This window comes from Cyprinodon tularosa, unplaced genomic scaffold (genome assembly GCF_016077235.1).
Source record: "Cyprinodon tularosa strain WSP-4 unplaced genomic scaffold, ASM1607723v1 ctg66, whole genome shotgun sequence".
Taxonomy (NCBI): domain Eukaryota; kingdom Metazoa; phylum Chordata; class Actinopteri; order Cyprinodontiformes; family Cyprinodontidae; genus Cyprinodon; species Cyprinodon tularosa.
Genome location: NW_024039407.1, coordinates 5,571,577 through 5,595,201, shown reverse-complemented (window position 1 = coordinate 5,595,201; position 23,625 = coordinate 5,571,577). Strand labels below are relative to the sequence as shown.

At 38.1% G+C, this 23,625-nt stretch overlaps 1 protein-coding gene across 1 annotated transcript in view; it reads right to left on the bottom strand.

Moving 5' to 3' along the window:
* c1qtnf12 (C1q and TNF related 12) overlaps nucleotides 1-21,231 on the bottom strand; it is a 63,404-nt gene extending 42,173 nt beyond the window's left edge. The window contains exon 1 of the mRNA XM_038309412.1: nucleotides 20,147-21,231. Within this exon, the coding sequence (XP_038165340.1) occupies nucleotides 20,147-20,326 (180 nt within the window). The 5' untranslated portion in view covers nucleotides 20,327-21,231. The remainder of the gene's footprint in view (nucleotides 1-20,146) is intronic.
* Nucleotides 21,232-23,625: the final 2,394 nt, after the last annotated feature.

Here is a 23,625-nt window from a genome sequence, read left to right as displayed (position 1 = left end):
ATTTAAAAAAATTGGCTCGTTACTTTAGTTTTGAATCATTTCAATGGAGTTACCGTTATTATTTTTCACGTCATCAATACCAAATTCAAATCTAATTGGATGGGAATCTACGTTGCATTTGACGCACCACTACAAGATGAATCGACAGATTCGGCGGTATTCATTTGCGGCAAATCATTGCAGCTTGGTGGCGGTGGCGTTAGCATAGTAGTATGGACGACGAGATGATTGAAAATGAACACAACGGAGATCTAGTCCTATTGGCAGACATCCATTTAAAATGTAGGCAACGGCATGAAAAAAGTGGTTTCTACTTTTACTTTTATACTTTAAGTACATTTACAAGCCTGTACTTTGTTACTTTTACTTGAGTAAAGAAGTTTAATCAGTACTTCCACTTTTACCAGAGTATTTTTTAACACAAGTATCTGTACTTTTACTCAAGTACGGAAAGTGAGTACTTTTGCCATCTCTGCTTGACGGCCGTCTTAAAGCTCCATCTCCAGCTGCAGGGTTGGACATCATGTTCTCTATAACAGTGGGGTTCCAGAACCCAGACCAGTTTCCCGTCCTAAATTAGGGGAATGGTTGCTATAAATGACATCCATGGTTTGCAGCTGATTGTAGCAGTCAGACCAAGCCTTTAGCCAATCGGCAAACAGCAGTCTTTTCATGTCACATTTCTACTCTGCTGGGCCCCAGTGGGACCTTCTGCTAAACAACTACTAGATACCTTTTTTTATCGCCATCTTGTTTCACCAGCATATCCATTACTGTTTTCCTCTAGCAGGGTGCAAACTTTTATTGGTACCCGCTAAATGGAGCAAGAACAACGTGTGACAAACCTCCAATAATTGATTGGCTATAAGTGAGGAGAAGTTAGGCCCTTTACAGATCGCCGGCTTTTACAGATCTCACTTTGTAATTATACATATCTTATTTTTTTAACTTAACTTGGCAAATATTGATGTTTTGTGCATTAATAGGTCAATTCATATTCAATGTTTTCATATGTGCCCAATTTAATGTATTTGTTATGATACTAATGAGATATTTTTACTTTTTTCTATATATTTTATTCTTATTTTTTTAAATTTTATATAACAGAATTACAAATTAACAATAAACCTAGCAAACTGCACCATAACAGAAACAGAGTCTTTCAAAACACAGAAGAGCTCGGCGGTACATCTGAACCTTATGGACGAAGGGCATTCTTTCGAGGAGCAGAATATTTGCATTTTGGACAAAGAAGACAGGTGGTTTGATAGGGGCATGAAGGGAGCCATCTTTGTTAAGAAAAACCAACCTTAAACAGAGGGGGTGTACTCAGATTTCAGCAATTCAGTGATTGAGTTGATTCCTTCCCACTATCATGGTAACCCCCACCCTCTTAAAGGGGAACAGAAGACCTCACCTGTTCAGCCAGGCCAACAATTCCCTTTAACAACCCCCTTTCAGAGACATAGAAAGGTATCGGGTATTATAGGCCAGAAAAGAAACCAAATGCCCCCGTTCCAAAGGAGCGGACCTGTTCGTACGGTTCGATTTGCACATTTTCTAAGCCAAAACAACGCTTTGTTTTTGGTCTACTCTATAACGCTATTTCTGAGATTTTGAATTGAAAAAGCTTCCTGGATGGGAAGCGAAACGTCTTCAAACTTTGAAACAAAATCCAGTGGTTTGTTTTCAACTTTTTTGGAACAGAAACAGAAGCACAACTCCGCCTGGCTCTCTCATCCATTCACATTCGATTGGCCACACGGCGACCAAGCTGTCAGTAGATACAAAGTTCTGCCAGCTGGGTGTAGTTTTACCAAATGAGTGAGAATTGAGCAGCGAAAGAAAAAAAATGGGGAGCCAGTGACTAAAAGACGTCATGCACCACAGATGCTGGAACTGGTTAAATGGAAAGCAGTTACAGCAGTTCGAAAATCCCTCTTAGAGGACATCATGTGTAGCTGAGAGCGTTTATTCTACCTTGCATGTTTGTACTTGAAACTTATCTCATGTTGGGTACGTTTGGCTCACACCAAACCATAGAACAGTGAGTTAACAACACCACAGCTCACGGTAGAGATATGGCTTGAAGCCTCACCTCCAGTCGTCAGTGTCAGTGGAAACATAGGCCTTGGTAATCGGTAAAAAAAATAATAAAGAGTAGATTTTGTTTCATTGTTGTAGCAGGCAAAGAACTCCTGTTGTAAATAGTAATTTAAGAAAACACACACATTTTATGACCTGTCCAAGGTATACTCCGGCTCTCGTCCTTAGACTGCCGGAGATAGGCACCGGCCCACCCCGAACCTGATGAAGACTAAGCGGGAAAATAATGGATGAATGGACAGATGATCGACATTTATTTTGCAAATTTGAAATTTTGAAAAAAGGGCAATCAGGAAATTAATCTTTGACAAACTTTACCTTAAATAGTTAAAAAAATCTGTTTCCTCTGATTTCCTTTTGATATTCCTTTCTTCGAAGAAAAAAGATATATATATTTTTAATTTCTCTTTTCTATATATATATCTACATGTGTATATATATATATATATATATATATATATATATATATATATATATATATATATATATAGATATATATATATATATATAGATATATGTGTTTTTTTTTTTTTTTAGAATTTTGTGCTTTTGAAAACGCCTTGTAGAGATCACATGCTCTTCACTTCTGGAGGCAAATAAAATGGAACAAAATTCACTCCGTAACAGCGGAGAGTAGAGCCCATCTAAGTAGAAAAGGAGCTTTTGTTTGATTTTTTAATCAACATAAACCAAATAATAAAAAGCTAAAACCATGTTCTTTAGTTGCTTTTGCTTTTGTTAGTGTGGTCCCTTTTAAAGCCGTGTAAATTATTTTATACTGTGATTATCATGAGTTTTGCATCAAAATTTGAGTTTAAACTTTGCATAATTTGAACCAAGTCAGTTCAATAAAATTTCCTTTGTCGGATTAAATATCACAAGATTTGTTATGCATGACAGTGTTTTTCTGTTTCCACAGGAAATTCAAAACAACTGCTGTACTTTATGAAATTTTGGGTTTTATTTGCGAAATGTTAATGATAGATCATTCTGGCAGGACAATAAATCAAGACAATGCAACAATAGTGCATCTGTGAAGTCTTCAAGTAAACATGTTTTGTCTTTCCACTGATGACTTCTGCGGTAATCATAGCGAACAATATAATATACATTTATTGTTTTAATTTTCATGCTTTATGCAGGCCAGGGAGTTTAGAGGTTTGGGATTATTTGGTGAAACAGTTGTAATCATGATAGATTGTACACATTGGGGCCATGTGATTTTATTACCCGGAGAAAAAGAGCTCTTCTGTGTTCACCGCTTTTAATGTGTTTTTCATGTAGTTTGGAGAAAATTTGGTAGAATTTATATGAAGCAATAAAACTGGGAAATATTTCCCTGGGGCAGCGTGCCACTGAAAACACAAACACAACTGTTAAAACATGTCTCTGGGGCTGCAACCAGATACTGAAACTCTACTCCTCTGCAGGAAGCTTCTGAATTCCTCTCGCTTAACTTATCTTGTTTTAACGTCAGCGTTATGTGTTTTCCTACCTGTATGCAAACACGAGATGGCATGAAACATTTAGCTGCTGATAAAGAATGCTACACACAGAGGTTTAAGGTTGACCAGGATGATGGAAAGTCCTTTTATAATCCCTTGTTTTTACATGGCAGTGCTGCTCCCTGTGCAACCATCCATGCATGAGTTGAAAGGGCCTAACCTGGGGGCTGATGCCGCCCCTGGGAGGCAGGAATCCCCAGGCTTTGCTGGATGAGGGGATCCTGTCAACCTGCGTGCATCCCAGCGATCATGCATCCACATCCTTGTTCCCCATCACTGCTCTTCAAAGACACAGATTATCTTGCGGATTTATTGCAGGCAAACTAAATACAGTTAGGCATGCAATGTTGACTCTGGACTATTTTCACCATTCGGTTACACAATATGAAAGCATTCTCTTTAAAACATAATCACTCTGAGACACACCGTCTGTCATGCTGTCACTAGCTCCATAAAGGTTTGGGGAAAACGATAAAATGTTTGAGCAAAACATGGTCTGACAATACCACTTTTGATGTTAATTATACACAGTACTCGAGTTAAGGGGGGATGGCGTCCCTCTTCTGAAAGAAAATCTTAAAAATCATCCCCCTGCTTAAATGACCAACCCCCCATACCATCCCCTGTGACACGTTATTACTGAATGTGTAAAATTTCTACTATATAATTTTATATTTTTTATTTATTGACTGTGCAATATCCTGTGCAATATGCTGAATGTGCAATATTTCTCCCCTGTATATAAGCCATCCGGATTGTACATATTTTTTTTCTCATTTTTTTATTTCTTATTTTTATTTTGTTTTTCATTGTGTGCGATACATGTACACTTGCACCTTAATCCTATATCCTTGATATACTGTATATACCTGGATATACTGTATATATATTGCTTATTCTTAATGCACCTTTTTCCTCCCTGTTTGCACCTTTTGTAACTTCTATGCCAATATGTGACGAGTGAATTTCTCCGCTGTGAGATCAATAAAGCTCATCTAATCTAATCTATCTAATCTAATATTAACAGTAATGGCAATAATATTGCCCTTTCAACATTCGCCGGGCTGTAATAAATAAAATCAGTGTCCTACCATGACTATGAAGCTTATCCCAGTGGGAAATTAGTCCCTTACTATGTAGGGGCAGTGACAGCCATGCCAGTTCACGGATTGACTGCTGTTCTACTCTAAGGTGCCTCAAGGTCAATGTCCGACATACCTGACATGTAACAACCATACCATGCACACTGCTTTAGGTTAATACACTATCCCCCTTCCTTTTCTTTACAACCAGACTACTGATTATATAGGAATTGTTTCTAAGCCATTCTTTTTTATAGCTTGTGTACGTCCAGACTACATTTGGAAACCTTGGCCGGAGGAATGGTAAATGGTAAATGGCATGTACTTTTATAGCACCTTTATTCAAGTCAGGAGACTTGACCAAAGCGCTTTAAACTACATTCATTCACCCATTCACACACACTGATGGTGGCAAGCTACATTGTAGCCACAGCTGCCCTGGGGCTCACTGACAGAAGCCGGGCTGCCGTACACTGGCGCCACCGGGCCCTCTGACCACCATCAGTAGACAATGCAGGTCAAGTGTCTTGCCCAAGGACACAACGAGACTGAAAGTCCGAGTTGGGGCTTGAACCGTCAACCCTTCGATTTCAGGGCAAACTCCTACATCCAACGCCCCTGTCGAATTAACAAAATGTTTAGTTTGAAAGTATAACCCCTTTCCGTCCCGGAAAGTAGCTGATTGAGAGGTGACACCTGTAAGCTAATCAGACCACGTCCTGCTTAAGCTTAATACTAACGTTAGATTGTGCGAGCTGGGTTAAAAACGGAGAAAAATTTCTCCAATGAGAGATCAATAAAGTTCAATTATTATAATTATTGTTATAACAATACCGTATTACCTAGTTTATCACATGATTTCAATGGCTCATGCATTGGCGGCGCCATCTCAGTAAAACCAAGCAGCTCTGTTTCAGCTTGGAAAAACAAAAGCAGAACATTTTTTTTTTATGCAAATTTTCAATATGTATATGTTGAAAGTTAAGAGCAAAAAATTTAAAATATATATATTTGATTGGCTATAGATCCTTTAAAGGCTGGAAAAGACTTGAAACAGCCTGTTTCTGAAAGTTCCCTATGGCCCTAAACATAAGGCTACAATTCAAAATGGTCTAGTTAAAGTAATAATCTAAATCCAAATGAAAATCTGTGGAAACTTTTTACTTGAACTCCATTGAATCTGTCTGGAATAATATGAAGAATGAGCCCTAATTTTTTATCTCAGACTGGCTAAGGATAGAGACATATCCAGAAAGATGCACCCATGGATGATTTGCAAAAGTTTTCAGTCAGAGGATAAATGCAAATGCAAAAGATATTTTTTAGATTCTAAAAAATGTGAATGATTTTCCCTCCACTACAAAAATGTGCTCTGCTTTCTTTTAGTCTAGCAAATGAAAATCCAAACATAATCCACTAAAGTCTGCGAGTGAAACATGACAAAATCTGATAAAATGCAAGTGGCATGAATATTATGGGAAGCGTGTAAGTTTGTGGAATCACCAGAGAAAATCTTGGCTTTCATTTCCTATGAAAAGGCAATGTAAGATTAAACGATATGTGATTGCCAGCAAACATCTGTTGTCTGAACAAATTACAGCTCTAGGGCTGGAGTGAGTGCCCATTTTCCCTGTGGTAGGTAAAAAAGCAGGAGGATCCTGATCCTTCATAGAGAAAGAGTTTATCCTGTGGTTTCACTATAGGCAGAACATCCATCTAAGCTCATCAGGGGCTCTGAAAACATTTCACTCTTTACTCTCTTTGCAGCTTTCTGTGATGGACAGGATAGTAGCTAAATGCTTGACTGTTTCAAAAAGGAGTTTCTATCAAAATTATTACGTTTTTAAAATCATATATCCACAGAACGTCTAGAGTGGTGCAGAATAAAAGTATTAATTTGACTGGAAACGTGTTAATAGTATATAAGATGTTAATTTTGACGTGTCCAATATATATAAATATTAACTCCAGATTTCAATGCCAACTTTGACATGAGTTGATTTAGCACCAATAGGAATAATAGGTGGAATTCATGTGAGATGGATTTCAAGCTTTGCCACATCCTAGTAGGTCTGTGATAGAGCGGAAAAGTCACCAAAGTTTAGCTTTAGCATTAGCATTAACACACCTGGTGGCAGCTGGCTGGTAAATGTATGGAACGAGAACAGGAAGACACCAGTGCGCCATTTACCGGCTGGGCGTCGCTCATTGTCTTTATTTCTCAATTTTTGTAATTAAACTTAAACTGGAAAACAAATGGAGATCATTGACAACAGGACTTTATGTTTTTTCCTCTGTTTTTTCTTTGTTAAAGCATCTAAGAACAAAATATTACAGTTTTGCTTTCTTCCCTATTGCTAATTAGCCTGGGTGCCATTCCGAACTTAGTCCCGCCCACAACGTTTGAGGTCGGGAAGTTCGGTCTGGAATTGCTTAGTAGTAGCGCGAGTATGCTCGCACAATATCTGGCGGACCAATCAAATTGTCAGGGCGGGCTATATACGATGATGGACAGATGATCAACAGTAACGTAATCAACCATGTCACCAAAGCGCACTTGGGTGACAACAACAATGGCTGCCGCTGGAGAGTTGAGGTGAGTAGATTCTGCTATTAGGTCTGTTCTAGAAGATATCGACAGCAAATTAATTTTAAAAGAGGAACAGAGAAACGCGATCAAGGCTCATCTTCTTATTCTAGGCGTGCAACTGCACGCTTTGATTTTTGTGGACAACAACTATGCCTCGCTTAACATACGTCACGCACTCCGTTGATCTTATTGGTTGTAGGTCTATCCAATTGAGTGAGAGGCTTTTTTTTCCCTGGTTCGTTCGAAACACGCCCCATAATCACAGCTCTATGGAGCAGTATCAGACTCATATTCTGACTAGAATTGAGTAGGACTACGTCAGGCTAAATGCTAATTGCCAGAGCTAAAATTATTTTGTTCATTTTTTTTTTTAAGGTGAAAGGAGTTCAAGTATTACTTTTGTCTTACAAGGATGCTTGGCTGATAAAGTGCCCTGCTTAATTTAAATGAAATATGTAATATTGCAAAATTATACAAATAAATCTGGCATTTAAAAAGTGAGTGGGAACAGTAATTTTTTTTACAGTTCCCTTTTTTGACATGTCTCCAACATATTTCTTCTTTAAGCAATCATTCTGACCAGTAGTTGCTGACCATAACTTGTATAATAAACCACAGAAAAACATTTCTAAAGACTTCTCAGTTTTTCTCATGCATAATCCCAAATCAATAAGCATTGTTAATGCATTCTTCTTGTGTTTTTTTTTCTCCCCTATTTGACTAGAAACCGTTTCTTATGTGTTACACCCAATAGCGCCTCCTTAGGACAATACCTGATTGAGTCCTGAGTCAATATTTTCTGGTCAGCAAATTTCTGAATGCATATTAAATATATATGCATGTTAAAGTTTAAAAATAGTTCCATCATTTACCAAAAATACAAATCTGTAAAACAAAAACAAAAAATGTTAAAACTGTGACTGATATATGAGCAGAACCAGGAAAGATTAAGGGATTTCTAGAAACCTGACGTCAATCCAAATAAAACGACTGCTCTGAGTCTGCGGGGTGAAAGGACAACCTTTTGGTTTATTTAACCTGCAAATCCCAGATGGGATGACAAAAAGATGTTTATGACTTGTTTCTTTTTACCCTGTTTTGCAGATGACTTCGTGATATCATTTTACGGCGTCAAACGATCTTAACCTTTGTTGTTTCTGACACGCTTGATATGCAGTTCAGCGTATTGCCAGACAGACTATGGTAAGTTTGCATTATTTGTAGTTTATGAGCAGCGCATGCACTCATAGTGGCCCTGCTTCCTGTGGGACATAGCCCCCATCTCGCATTCGCAGTCTGATCGTCTGGTCCCACACACCGTAGCATTAATCATCACCAGGGATAAGAGATAGGAAACAAAAACGTTTGCTTCAGGCTAAACCCCTCTATTACTCAACGCACTGGGTGTGATGTTTGACTTGACTCTCTCCATTACAGCCATCATAGATCCCTCACTGCACTGAAGCAATGACAGATTCCTCTCATCTTAAGAGTCGGTAGGTATAAAGCCTAAAAGTTTGACATTGTGCTTTAAAAACCGTGGAATATGATGGGTTATAGAGGTCAGGTTTGTTTGAAATGTTCCTTTTTCTCCATGACAAGAAATTCCTCTTGTCACAAAGCTGACTCTTGGGATCTGTTTCAAATGGAAAATCTCCAGAAGAATGCAGCATCCAACTGGACGCTGCTAGCAGCCCACACACGGGATTGGTCAGATAGACATGCCATCATTAGAGCTGTTTCCACAGCCCACAAAGGGGAAAAAATGTAAATGTGGAGCGTAAATGTTTGGCTGGTTGGAGAACACAAAATACTTGCCAAAGGAGCCACAACTGGACGGATTGCTGTCTCTGGAACCTAACAGAAGTGTGAGAGGATAATAAGAAAAGCAAGTTGACCACTTTTTATGGGGTGTATGTGGGAGGACTTATCTTGTTTTCTAATGACATCCAGCTTGATTGTGCCAAGATAATGCAAGGAATGGAACTCCTTGTCAATCTTAACTTTTTAGATTGTTATATAAGCAACATTTTCAATTCCTAACATTTTGCAACAATAAAGTCATAAACCTCCCTTCAGTTTATAAGGATTTTACATGACAGACCAACACAAAGTACTCCATAGTTGTGAACAGGGAAGGAACCTATAAATGGTTTTTATGACGGTTTACATATAAAAAAATTACCATGGAAACTCTGGAGGAGCTGCAGAGATCCATAGCTCAGGTGGGAGAACGAGTTGGCAGAATAGTTTCTGTAGCTGTAACCAGAAACCATGTCGCAATATAGCAAACATGCGGGAGAAGGTAATCGCTCAGACTTAAGCTAACTTCAAAATACTAAGAGCCCAGACTTCAGAAGGCTTGAACGTCTTAAAACAGGTGGAAACAAGTTTCTACGTGTGGAACAGAACCTCAAAAAAGATCTGCGTTTTCCACTTAGCAGACAGTTTGTGCAAACCGTATGCCTGTCTTCCTTTATCAATATGCAGACTCAAATGAACAAACCAAGCAAATTCATGGTAGGAGGATAAGCAAATGTAAACATTTATCATGAGCAAATCAATTTTCTAAATCTGAAGTTGCAGCAACAGTTTTTCGATCTTTTTTTAGTACTTCTGAGAGTCAGGAACAAACAAGTCAGGATGGAGATAAATTCTGTTCGCAGGTAAACATATTTGAACCATAGTAGATTAATATTGATAAATAAAAAACAGGTGGACACAAAATAATGCAATTGGGGATAACAGGCAATTTTTATACAATTACATCAAAACAAAGAAAATTATTTAAATGAAAAATGGCCAAAACTCGCACTTTGACCCAAAATGGCCGACTTCCTGGTGGTTTTAGGGCATACCTCCAAGAGACTTTTTTTCATGATTTGAGGAGATCTACCTGTGTGCCAAATTTCAAATCTCTGTGACTTACAGTTTCCCCCAACTCACGTTAGGGGGCGCTGTGGCGTAATTTGGGGCAGCCATTTTGGAATCCATTATAGACCGGCTATTTCACGCGGGGGACAATTTACTGCCATGTTTTTGTGAGTTTATGAATATGCAAAGTCCCCGTAAAATGCGTTCAAAGTGCCAAAAGAACCGTAATAATAAGAGAAAACTTTCAAAATACAATAGGCCTTTGCAGTGCTGTCGCTGCTCGAGCCTAATTAAAGACAATAATATCAGAAAAGCCTGAAGCAATGCATGGAAAGGTGCATTTCTACTCACAACAGGGATGTTTTTCTACCTCAAAATAATAAAGTACAGTTTTGTTTTATACGTTTGCACCTGTCTTAAGACAGGAAAACCACCTCCTGTTTAATAATATGTCCATTTTTATATTTGTCTTTAGTTATTTTCATATTTTTTATTTTTAACTTTTGTTCACTACTGTTTTTTAGCATAATAATCACAATTTTTAAAATACTTAATCTCAGAATTTTATTGTGGCGGACCCAAACCAGTTTGCACGCTTTAACATTTGTGCAACAATCTTTGTAGATCACCTACAACACACTAACTTATTGCAGATACTGAAAAAAATGCAATTTAAAATTTAAAGCCCCTTATTTGATATCTTTGATGATTTGGTCCTATGTGTGGTGAAACAGTAAGTGAGACAAAACACACCACCCAAAGGGTCAAACATTGAGGCGGAATGACGCCGTGGGGATGCTTTTACACTAAACGAAAGGCAAAAAATAGGGCTGATGTGTTAAACACAAAGCAACCTAAGGGGGGAAAAAAGGAGGTTCACCTTTTTAACAAGCCAAAAAACTGAAATATAAGCCAGAGCTGCAGTTGAAGTCCTGAATAAAAGAAATGATCATTAGAAGATTCTTTGTGAGAAAGGGTTTATGCTGAGGAAGTAATTCAGTCATTTAAATCGTATTTGTTGGGCAATAATAAACTGAAAATCTCAACGGTGCCTTTCAAATTGGACGCCCCTGTTTTAAATTAAGAGATAATGCTTTTACAATGACCCACTCAAAGGCAAAACCTCCATTTGCATCTGTAGACTCTAAAATAACACAAATGGGGTAAGACAACTGGCATTAAAAAAAACTATATGTGTGTCTGAGTTTCTAAATGAAAGTCAATAAACATCTACAGGTTTAAAGGTTTGTATTTGTTCCTTGTTGTCAACTCATACAGGCATGTGACAAATGTTTCATTTGTTTAGAGGTTAAAACTTTGCAAAACCCCAAGTATAAATCAGCAATTCACAGGGAAGAATTACAGAATTTATTTGTATATTTTTTTTCATACCCTTAAATTTGTGTGTGTGTAGTTATCATATGTACTATATATGATTTGTGATTTGTTTTAATAAAATATGTAATTTCTACATGCTAATTTTTTATTCATTTGCTAAATTTTTCACTTTTACTTGTAAATTTGGGATTTATACTTTTAAAAACTGTTTTGTCTTTGTAAGTTGTAGTAGTAAACTTTTGCTTCAAACTCTCTAATTTGTTGTCCGTACTTAAATTTGGGTAACACTTTACAGTAACCATCGTAAAAATAATTTGTAAATTGTAAAGAGACCATTTATAAATGATAAACAGATCATTTATTAGTGTTTGATAATCATTTCGAAACTGCATCTAACCCCTTTATAAGAGGTAAATAGATCATATTGCCCTCCCATGTTAGTTTACCCCTCACCCTACCATCAGTGGGCTTAATAAATGATCTACTTACCTTTTATAAATGGTTTAGATGCAGGTTCTAAATGATTAACGGACATTAATAAACTCTTTTAATCATTAGTAAAAGAGAGGATCATCAAGGCTCCTGTTCCCTCCATTAAAGACATTTCATCCAATCGCTGCGTGTCCTAATCCCATGACATCATCAATGACCCCTCACATCCCCACTATGGACTGTTCTCCCTGCTGCCCTCTGGGAAGAGACTTCACAGCATTCCATGCACGTCGAGCAGATTCTGCAACAGCTTTTTCCCCACCGCCATCAGACAATTGATCTGTTTAAAAAACTCTAAATGAAGCCACAGACTCTGCATCACTCTGATAACACCAAACCGAAAAGAACTCAACTAAAAAAAAACTAAATGTTTTTGTACTGCAAACTTGCACCATATATATTTGTCTTGCAATGCTCTGAACTTCCATATCAGTAAATTTTGCACCATGTTTTTTCTCCCACACAGTTTACATTTGCAGTGTATTCTCATTATCAGTTCGTATGAAATCGTACGAAAAGTTATTCACAGTATTTCGTACGTTTTTGACGTCTTTTTTGTTGTATTTCGTCGTATTTTTACGTCTTGCCTCGAGACAAGATATCCATGCGCGTGCGCATCTTACGCATACAATTTAACATACAATTAACCCTAACATACAAAACAGCAAGCAACCTATTGAGAGACATCATGAAGTAATTATTGCACTGTCCGTCCCAGTTTTACGTCCGTCCGCCGATCTGCTTTTTTCCTCTGTCTGGCTGCGCATGCGCACTGATATGTTTTTTCGAGGAAAAACTTCAAAAACTTACGAAATACTGTGCATAACTTTTCGTACGATTTCATACGAACTGATAATGAGAATATGTTGACATTTGATCACTGCTGCACTTGAATGGAATGGAAATGTTCATTTCACTGCTAAGCTGCTGCTCATTTATTGCCTGAAAGCTGCACAAAACAAAACCTCGTTTTGTATACACTATGTGTACAACATGACAATAAAAGTTGTCCATTTATAAATTACGGTTTGATGGTTATTTTAAAGTGTAAGCAACATTTTTTTATATCTTTTTATGCCTGAAAACTATTTCATAGTGCTGACATTTTGCCCAGAGAGTGATTATGTCATTAATGTCTGACTGTGGAAAAAAGATGAAAAGAAAAAAGGGGGGGGCACCCAGGCTTAATCCTCACTGAGGTGTTCCCTTTCAGGGTTCTCTCTACGGGGCTTTGTCAGGGGCTTACATGGCACGCTGCCCCAGTTTTCAGGGCCATGCTGCCCCTATCAGATGTCCCAGACACAGTGGAGGCAGACTGGGCCCACGCATGACAGAATCAATGTGCTGAGAACAACATCGCCACAGGACTTTTAATATCTCCCCACCTGAGGTCTCAAACCTTCCAAGGAGTTACATCACAGCCTGGGAGCCAGTATGGTGAGTTCGGGGCAGCGGGGGACTGGTTTGGGTCTGCAGAGACACTGAGCAGGATGTAGCACGGAGGTGATACAACGCAGAGACCCAATCTTCACCAGGCTGCAGGGGCTGACATAAGGTCATCCTTCATAGCTGCTGCTTTTACAGGGCAAACCAAGTCAAATAAACACAGGCAGGCCACAGCCACCTACAAAGTGTTCTTAAAGATACAAAGGAGACCTCACTGTGTGGTTTCAGCGTGGGAGGGGGGTTACCACGAGACGTGACGACTAGTATACTGGGCAGCGAGAGTCACATGAGAATGCCAACATAATGGGTGGGCTAAAAGCTAAATAAATACCACACTGGAAACCATCAGAAATGTGCAACACCAACAAAAATAACAATAATACAGTCAGGGGGCAACTGTTGCTCCTCTTTTTTAACTGGAGCATAGACAGTCCCCTGGAGAAGTATTGATTTCATTTGTGTTTCTCTAATGTTCTAACCACTAATTTTTATGTATTTTGTGGGATTTAGACCAACAAAACATAACACATAATTTCAAAGTGGAGGGAAAATTATACGTCTGTAAAGTAAGGTTTGCTTTCGCGTGGAGTCCACCTGAAACAATACCTTAAAACCATCTATCACAGACTTAAGTGGTGTTTTAGGGTGTATCTTTACTAATTTACAGCATTTCAAAACAATTCTTTACTCTTTTTTTTTCCTTTGTAGAGCAGCCTGAGCTCAGTCACATTAGTGGAGAGTGTCTGTGAAAATTACTTTTCAATATTTGGGCAGATTTTCAAGTGGTTTTAGGTCTAGACATTCCAAAAGCTCTGTCTGCATGTTTAGATCCAGATTGATGCTATAAGGTGAACCCCTGCTCAGAGTCTCAGGTCTATGGCAACATATAACAGGATTTAGTCTAGCACTGTCTGCCATTAAACCATGATCTTCCCACTGATCCTGATGAACTTTTCTGTTCCTACTGTAGAGAAGCATCTCCACACCATAATGCCACCACCACCATGTTCACCATAGTACATACTGTATTGAGAATCAGTCATATTCATTTGCATAAAACTATTAGTGGTTTGGCAGTTGTGCCAAAGTCTTTCTCTCTTTTGGATTGATGACGGAATAGATTATCTGACGATATTACCTCATTTGAATATTCGTTCACAACCAAAACTAGCTTTAAGCCTATCCATGGCTTTATCCTCTTACCTCTGTTTGAAGGACAGGGTGGTTTATATGTCATTAGTAGCTTTACATCAGAAGCCACGAAAATCACATACAGGTGCTGGTCATAAAATTAGAATATCATGAAAAAGTAGATTGATTTCAGTAATTCCATTTAAAAAGTGAAACTTGTATATTATATTCATACATTACATACAAACTCATATATTTCAGATGTTTATTTTGTTTAATTTTGATGATTACAAATGACAACAAATGAAAATCTCAAATTCATCATATCAGAAAATTAGAATATTGTGAAAAGGTTCAAAATTGATGGCCCCTGGTGCCACACTCTAATCAGCTAATTAACTCAAACCACCTGCAAAAGCCTTTAAATGGTCTTTCAGTCTAGTTCTATAGGCTACACAATCATGGGGAAGACTGCTGACTTGACAGTTGTCCAAAAGACGACCATCGACACCTTGCACAAGGAGGGCAAGACACAAAAGGTCATCGCTAAAGAGGCTGGCTGTTCACAGAGCTCAGTGTCCAAGCACATTAATAGAGAGGCGAAGGGAAGGAAAAGATGTGGTCGAAAAAAGTGTACAAGCAAGAGAGATAACCGCACCCTGGAGAGGATTGTGAAACAAAACCCATTCAAAAATGTGGGGGAGATTCACAAAGAGTGGACTGCAGCTGGAGTGAGTGCTTCAAGAACCACCACACACAGACGTATGAAAGACATGGGTTTCTGCTGTCGCATTCCTTGTGTCAAGCCACTCTTGAACCACAGACAGCGTCAGAAGCGTCTTGCCTGGGCTAAAGAGAAACAGGACTGGACTGCTGGTGAGTGGTCCAAAGTCATGTTCTCTGATGAAAGTAAATTTTGCATTTCCTTTGGAAATCAAGGTCCCAGAGTCTGGAGGAAAAGAAGAGAGGCACTTCATCCACGTTGCTTGAAGTCCAGTGTAAAGTTTCCACAGTCAGTGATGGTTTGGGGTGCCATGTCATCTGCTGGTGTTGGTCCATTGTGTTTTCTGAGGTCCAGGGTCAACGCAGCCACATACCAGGAAGTTTTAGAGCACTTCATGCTTCCTGCAGCTGACCAACTTTTTGGAGATGCAGATTTCATTTTCCAACAGGACTTGGCACCTGCACACAGTGCCAAAGCTACCAGTACCTGGTTGAAGGACCATGGTATCCCTGTTCTTAATTGGCCAGCAAACTCTCCTGACCTTAACCCCATAGAAAATCTATGGGGTATTGTGAAGAAGAAGATGCAATACACCAGACCCAACAATTCAGAAGAGCTAAAAGCCACTATTAGAGCAACCTGGGCTATCATAACACCTGAGCAGTGCCACAGACTTATCGACTCCATGCCACGCCGCATTGCTGCAGTAATACAGGCCAAAGGAGGCCCAACTAAATACTGAGTGCTGTACATGCTCATACTTTTCATGTTCATACTTTTCAGTTGGCCAACATTTCTATAAATCCTTTGTATTTATTGGTCTTCAGTAATATTCTAATTTTCTGATATGATGAATTTGGGATTTTCATTTGTTGTCATTTGTAATCATCAAAATTAAACAAAATAAACATCTGAAATATATGAGTTTGTATGTAATGTATGAATATAATATACAAGTTTCACTTTTTAAATGGAATTACTGAAATCAATCTACTTTTTCATGATATTCTAATTTTATGACCAGCACCTGTATGGCATTCCTCAAGGGTCCATCTTAGGGCCCCTTCTGTTCAATATCTACACTCTTCCCCTAACTCAGATTATAATAAACAACATAAGTTACCATTACTATTCAGACGACTCCAGAGATGGCAAAAGTACTCACTTTCCGTACTTGATAAAAAGTACAGATACTTGTGTTAAAAAATACTCTGGTAAAAGTGGAAGTACTGATTAAACTTCTTTACTCAAGTAAAAGTAACAAAGTACAGGCTTGTAAATGTACTTAAAGTATAAAAGTAAAAGTAGAAACCACTTTTTTCATGCCGTTGCCTACATTTTAAATGGATGTCTGCCAATAGGCCTAGATCTCCGTTGTGTTCATTTTCAATCATCTCGTCGTCCATGCTACTATGCTAACGCCACCGCCACCAAGCTGCAATGATTTGCCGCGAATGAATACCGCCGAATCTGTCGATTCATCTTGTAGTGGTGCGTCAAATGCAACGTAGATTCCCATCCAATTAGATTGAATTAGGTATTGATGACGTGAAAAATAATAGCGGTAACTCCATTGAAATGATTCAAAACTAAAGTAACGAGCCAATTTTTTTTAAATGTAAGGAGTAGAAAGTACAGATATTTGTGTAAAAATGTAAGGAGTAGAAGTAAAAAGTCGCCATAAAAATAAGTAGTAAAGTAAAGTAAAAATATCAGAAAAATCTACTTGAGTACAGTAACGAAGTATTTGTACTTCGTTACTTCCCATCTCTGGATGACTCACAGCTGGACATTATAACATCAATTCAATTTAATTCAGTTTATTTATATAGCGCCAAATTCACAACACAAGTCATCTTAAGGCACTTTACAGTTCAACCAGATCATACAGTCAAATTGAGTCAAAGTTTTCTATCTAAGGAAAACCAGTTGATTGCATTGACTCATTGACTCAAATACAATCCCTCACACTAAGCATGCTTGTAGCGACAGTGGAGAGGAAAAACTCCCTTTTAACAGGAAGAAACCTCCAGCAGAACCAGGCTCAGTGTGAGCGGCCATCTGCTAAGGCCGACTGGGGTTCAAGGAGACAGAAGCAGAGATAGAAAAAGCAGCTGTAAAAGGCGGCCCCGTCCAGGAAACACACAGCCAGGCAGACGAGCACCGAGCCAGCTGCCATGCAAGAGGATGAAGAGAGCACATCCAGCCAGTCACGGTCAGAGAAACAGGACTACACTGGAAAACAGGCCGATCTCCAGCATCTGGGGTAGTCACCAGGTGACTATGAACCCATTCCAGCTCTGGGTAAATACACAGAAGAAATCAACACACCGATAGAACCAAAAATTTTTTAGACGAATCTAAGCAAAACAAAATTTTTAATTTTTCACCAAAAGCAGAGAGTTTAAAAGTTAGCACTCACTGCTTTACCTAACACAGAATAAACCACCAACCAGGCTCTGAGTCTGGGTGTAGTGATGGAGTCTGACCTGAACCTGCAAAGGCTCATAAAGACAGGAACAAAGTTGGCGTTCTATCCTCTAAAGAACATCTCCAGGAATAAAGGACTAATGTCTCAGCAGGACCTTGATAAACTAATTCCTGCCTCGTTCATTGATCACCGCATCAATGTCTTCACAGGTCTGCCTAGAAAGTGGATCAGACAGCTGCAGCTAATCCAGTGTGCTGCTGCCTGCATCCTCACTAGAACTAAGAAAGTGGAGAACATCAGCCCAGTTCTAGAGTCCTTCCACTGACTCCCCGTATCTCAGAGAATAGACTTTAAAATCCTTCTGTTAGTCTATAAACCACTGAATGCCTTAGCTCAAAAATACATTACAGTCTGGTTGGCAGTGGATCAACAGCCAGACCCCTCAGGTTACTGGATCAGATCTACGCTGGAGAACCAGAACCAAATATGGAGAAGCAGATTTTAGTCCTTGTGCTTCACTTATTTAAAACATCCATCCATATCCTCCCCCTTGTTCCGTTAGGGGTGCCTTGGGGTCGGTGCTTATCTAAGGGCAAGAGGCAGGGTACACCCTGGACATACAACCATGCACACACACTAAACCCTAAGGACAATTAAGAAAAGCCAATTAACCTAACACTCATGTTTTTGGACCATGGGAGGAAGTTGTAGTACACATGGAGAACCCATGTATTCACAGAGAGAACATGCAAACTCCATGCAGACCCCGGGTCGGCTGCAAGGCAACAGTGCTACAAACTGCCGCCCTACAGGCTTATTCGAAACAAATTTCCTTAAATTTGTAAAAGACCTGAAAAGCTACGCAACTTTAAATCAAGATTTAAAACGTGCTTGTTTGGAGCTGGGCTGCTTTGACTGTGCTATCTAAACATTTCTTGATTAACTTTTAAAATCATTTATATATATATTTTCTTTCTTTAATCAATAATTTTATCTTTTTGAAGTAATCCTCTTATTTGCAATTTGAATTATCTTGAGACTGAGATGTTCTATAGAAATAAACTTCCCTGTCTTTACTGTTGTCCCATCGCCTGCGCTACACTTTCTGTTCATATATGATCGCTGACAAACAGCAAATTTAATTACCAAGTAAAAACTTGTCAGAAACTGAGAGCCATAATTATTTTTTCCCACTTTATTTTGCGTTTGTTTATTACTTAAAATCCCGATGAGCAAATTAAGTTTCTGAATTTCCCTTTTTTTCTCAATGCAATGAGCTCATTTTATAACCTTGTTCAATTTTGTCAGTGTCATCCATTATCTTGCCAGCAACCATATCTTAACTTGGCCACAGGGGCTTGGGAATTGGTGGAAGACACCCGCAGTGTTCACTTATTGATGTACTGATCAGCCTCTGGATGTCCACATTCCTGACATGCCTGCAGTGGTCTTCCATTCAAACATTTACACCTTTTTTTGGGAGCTTTCACAATCTCAAGCTGGATCTGGAGGGGCACACTTGTCCTGTCATAAGCACTTTTTAAAATCTTTTTTTCTTTTGTTTTTGTGAAGTTGCAACCATAAATATTCCATTATTTTTCATAACATTTTATGTCATTAACCAACATAAACCTGTGCATAGTTAGAAGGATGATGGAAATGATGAGAGGTTTCAAACAGTTTTTAATGACAAAAATCTGAAATGTATGACAAATGGTTTTTTTTTTATTTAAAGTTTTCCTGATATATCTCCACCAGCTTTTAACATTTAGAGACGAACATTCTTGCTTTTCCATTTCAAGTTTCACATTATTTGCTTCCTAAAACAGGTTCCCTTGGCATTTTTTAATAGCTGCTAATGAAACATATGACCACAGTCTAATACTGCCGTCACCATGCTTCAAAGAGAGCTAATGTATTTGAGAAAATGTGCATTTTTTTCTTGCGTGTGCACGGAGTCCAATAAGTATGCTGTAGTTCTGCACAGAGTATGCCTTTCCATGTTTGCTGCGTCGCCTCCATGGTTTGCAGAACTGCAAGCCGGACTTTTTGCGGTCTTGGCTTTCTTCTTAGTCAATGAGTCGATGCAATCAGCTGGTTTCCCTTAGATAGAAAACTTTGAACCAGTCTGACTATGATCTAGTTGAATTGTCTCTGCAAAGTGCCTTGAGATGACATGTGCTGTGAATTGATGCTATATAAGTGATCTGAACTGAATTGGATTGATTCTTGGTTGTATTTGACTTTATTTTGGAGGTGGCAATAAAAAGTTAGCAAAATTACAATTACAAACACAAACAAAACTCTTTTTTTTTTGTTTTATTTGTTTAACAAAAATGACAACCACATCTTTTTCACTTTGCAATCATGTGTTACTATGTTTTATAGTAATGAATAACACAATAAAAGCATTTAAGGAGGTCTTACCTTGATGACTCTCCCGACCTCCTCGCTGTTGGAGATGGTTATATTGTATGCCTCTGTGTGTTGCGGCGTAGCCTCCTTTGGCCTCTTTCTCTCCTTCTTGGCTTCCACTCCGTCCAGAAGGATGCACTGAGTCCAAAACACTGCAGCCACCACTGCCAGGCAGCCAGCTCCACACCTCATTTTCACACTTTAAATCAGCACCAAGGGGCCTGAGAAAAAGTTTGCAGGGTGCTTTAGGACCAGTAACGTTTTTTTTGTTTTTTCACAGAAGATGAAGACGCGCACAAGGCCAACAAACACCAAAAATAACTGAGTTTCAGGATGTCCTTGTCCACAAAGTTCTCAGACTGAATGCCACTGTTGTGTTCCTCCCCTCTTGATGAGGTCCCAGCCAGCACAGCCTTGCAAGGGCACTTTGTAGCCAGACAGCAGAGGAGGCTTACTCAACTATGAAATGTGTGAAGCAGAATGGTCCAAGGGAATGACAGAGCTGTGCAGAACTGACAGCAAATAAAGCCATTAGTGAGATTGTTCACGCTTTCTGCTCTGTTGGGGGGGAGGTGAGGTGTTTTAGGGAGGGCACAGGGGGCAAAAGAGGAGAGTGAGGGAGCAAGAGAGAGAGGGGGGGTGTCCAAAGCAGAGGGTGGGAGGTAAGAACTGCTGGGAATGGATGATTTACTTCTCTTTTTTTCCCCCTTCACGCTGGTTTTTACACTGGGAAGACGTTCCTGTTTGTTCCAAAGTTAAACAGAGGTCTGCTGGGTGGGAAGGATGCAGGATCCAATGAAATTAAGTTTCCCAAAAATAAAAGAAAAACTGCAGGTTCAGCATTTAAATCAATGAGTTTAAGGTCCAGAATTACTCGTTTGAAGCTTCTTTTTCTTCTCCTTGAAGAGCTAGTCCCTCCTGTCTGACTCCACAATAAACTCAACAGGTAGCAGATGCCTGACGCCGTGCAGGTACTGCTTGCTGCTCCAACAAGTCAAGGTGCAGACAGCCTCAGAGTCTTTCTGCCTGCTCCACTGCACTCCCTGTGCTTTTTTTTTTTTACAATCTGGTCTGAGTCGCTCCTTTGCTCTGAGCCTACAGGAGGGCTCCCATTGGCGTTTTATCATCTCCCATCCTCCCTCCCCCGTCCCCTTCTCTCTCTCTCTCTTTGGTTTGCCTCTCTGCTGGCAACCCTACAAGCTTATTCAGCTCTGTTTTATCTCATAGAGGAAAAGTTCTCTGGCAGACAATAAAGTTGTGTGTTGCTTGTATAAATTATTGTATCTGTCATTTGTACTCAGTATTAGCTTACTCTTCCAACTCTTGTTTAGATCTGGGATAAAAATAGAAACAGACTCTTTTTAGTTGCCTTAAGAAGCAAACATTTGGATTTTGTTGTTTGGAAGAACTGTCTAAAGGTTGAAGATGGAAGCATATTCAATATGCTTTTCACCATGCATAGTTACTGTTTTTAATCCCTAAGAATAGCTATGCGAACTTTAAATGTGAAAAAGGCCAAATTTTCATGAAATTGAAAGCATATCATCTCTAATCTTGAAAAATGTTATATTGTTCAATATATTATAAAATTTGTTATATTGTTTTTTATATATATAAAAGTATATATATATATATATATATATATATATATATATATATATATATATATATATATATATATATATATATATATATATATATATATATATATATATATATATATGTATGTATTGAACATTTCTTATATGCATTGGTTTAGAGTTATAAACTTTTAGGCAGCCTTTCCTGTTTGCTAATGTGGTGTTAAATTTGAAAACAGTGACATCTAGAGGAGGCCAGTGGAAGTACCGTTCCGACGCTGCGTCTTTACTTCCTGCATCTGCTGGCACAGCTGTGAGAGACGCAGGAAGCTGTACAAAATGCCAAGTTTTAACCCAATATAACTCCGGAAGTAGTTTATATTTATAAATAAATAGCGCACCAAATAATAATTAAAAAAAAAATAATCCAATCAGCTAGTTCATGAAGATACTCTATACCTTATAGTAATTAGTTTTTTTCAGTTAATTCCTTCTTATTATTTAATAATTACACTTTAATAACAATAACTACTGTGACAAATCATAGGACTTTTTTCTTCCTCTTGTGTAAATCAATAAACATAATCATGATTTAATTTCCTCCATGTTTATCTTCTTCATAGAAGCTGTAATAAAATTATTTGCTTTAATGCAATCCCTGAAATGGAGGAAGCATTAAGCGAGAGAAATTAGGCTTTTAATAGAAAGAAACATGCAGCGTCTCATGTGACCAGCTTGGTGAGGCAAAACACAAGAAATGGCAGTGATGGCTCAGTTAGAGGAGCTGCTGATGAAAGACACAGTAAACAAGAAAAAAAAAAAAAGCATACTCTGGTGTCTATAGCAAGGCTCTTCAACCTGCAGCTCTGGGGCCACATGTGGCTTTTTGTCCTCTTCACCAAAACTGAATAATAAATTAGTTTAATAAACAAGGAAATTGTGTTTATCATGCAATGTCTGCATATATTATCATTCAATGCACATCAGCAGTGGAAAGAAAAGTCTTAAAACATATTGACATTTTTTTTAGCTTTAACTATCTGTCTTATATTTTAGGTGGGCTGAGTTTCATTTTTTTGGTTTTCATATTTAGGGTGCCTCTAAAGCTTGACCTATTCTATATATAAAATTTATTTAAAAAATCATATTTTCTCACCCCTCGTGGGGTGGTATGTGTCATCCTCAAGTCCGGGTCCCTGCCCAGTATCTTAGCTGTTCCTAGGACTGCGCTCTTCTGGACAGAGACCTCTCATGTTTTACCTGCAATCTGCTGTAGCCACTCTCCCAGTTTGGGGGTCACAGTAATTTTTCTTGTAAATTCTAAAAATAGAAAAGTTTAGTTTGATTTCCTTGGCTGTCAACATTTGTGAAATCTTTATCATGGCTCATTTTATTATGAGATCTTGTGGCAAAGGTGTATCTAAATTTAAAAGGTTACAGACCCCTGCTATTGAGAAAGAACAGAGAAAAAATATTTAGTGATCTAAGATCCTCATATTTTATATATAGATATTTACATACATTTATCGGTATCTCAAACTGAGCAGCTTTAAGAAATCTATCCACACTTTGCCTGCCTTACCAGTTGGTTCCTAAGAAAATAATATTGTTTAAATATTATTATAATATTATTTTATTTATATATATATATATATATATATATATATATATATATATATATATATATATATATATATATATATATTTTTTTTTTTTTTTTTTTTGACTTATTTATTGGTATCTCAAACTGAGCAGCTTTAAGAAATCTATCCAAGCTTTGCCTGCCTTACCAGTTGGTTCCTAAGAAAATGATATTGTTTAAATATTATTATAATATTATTTTATATGTATATATATATATATATATATATATATATATATATATATATATATATATATATATATATATAT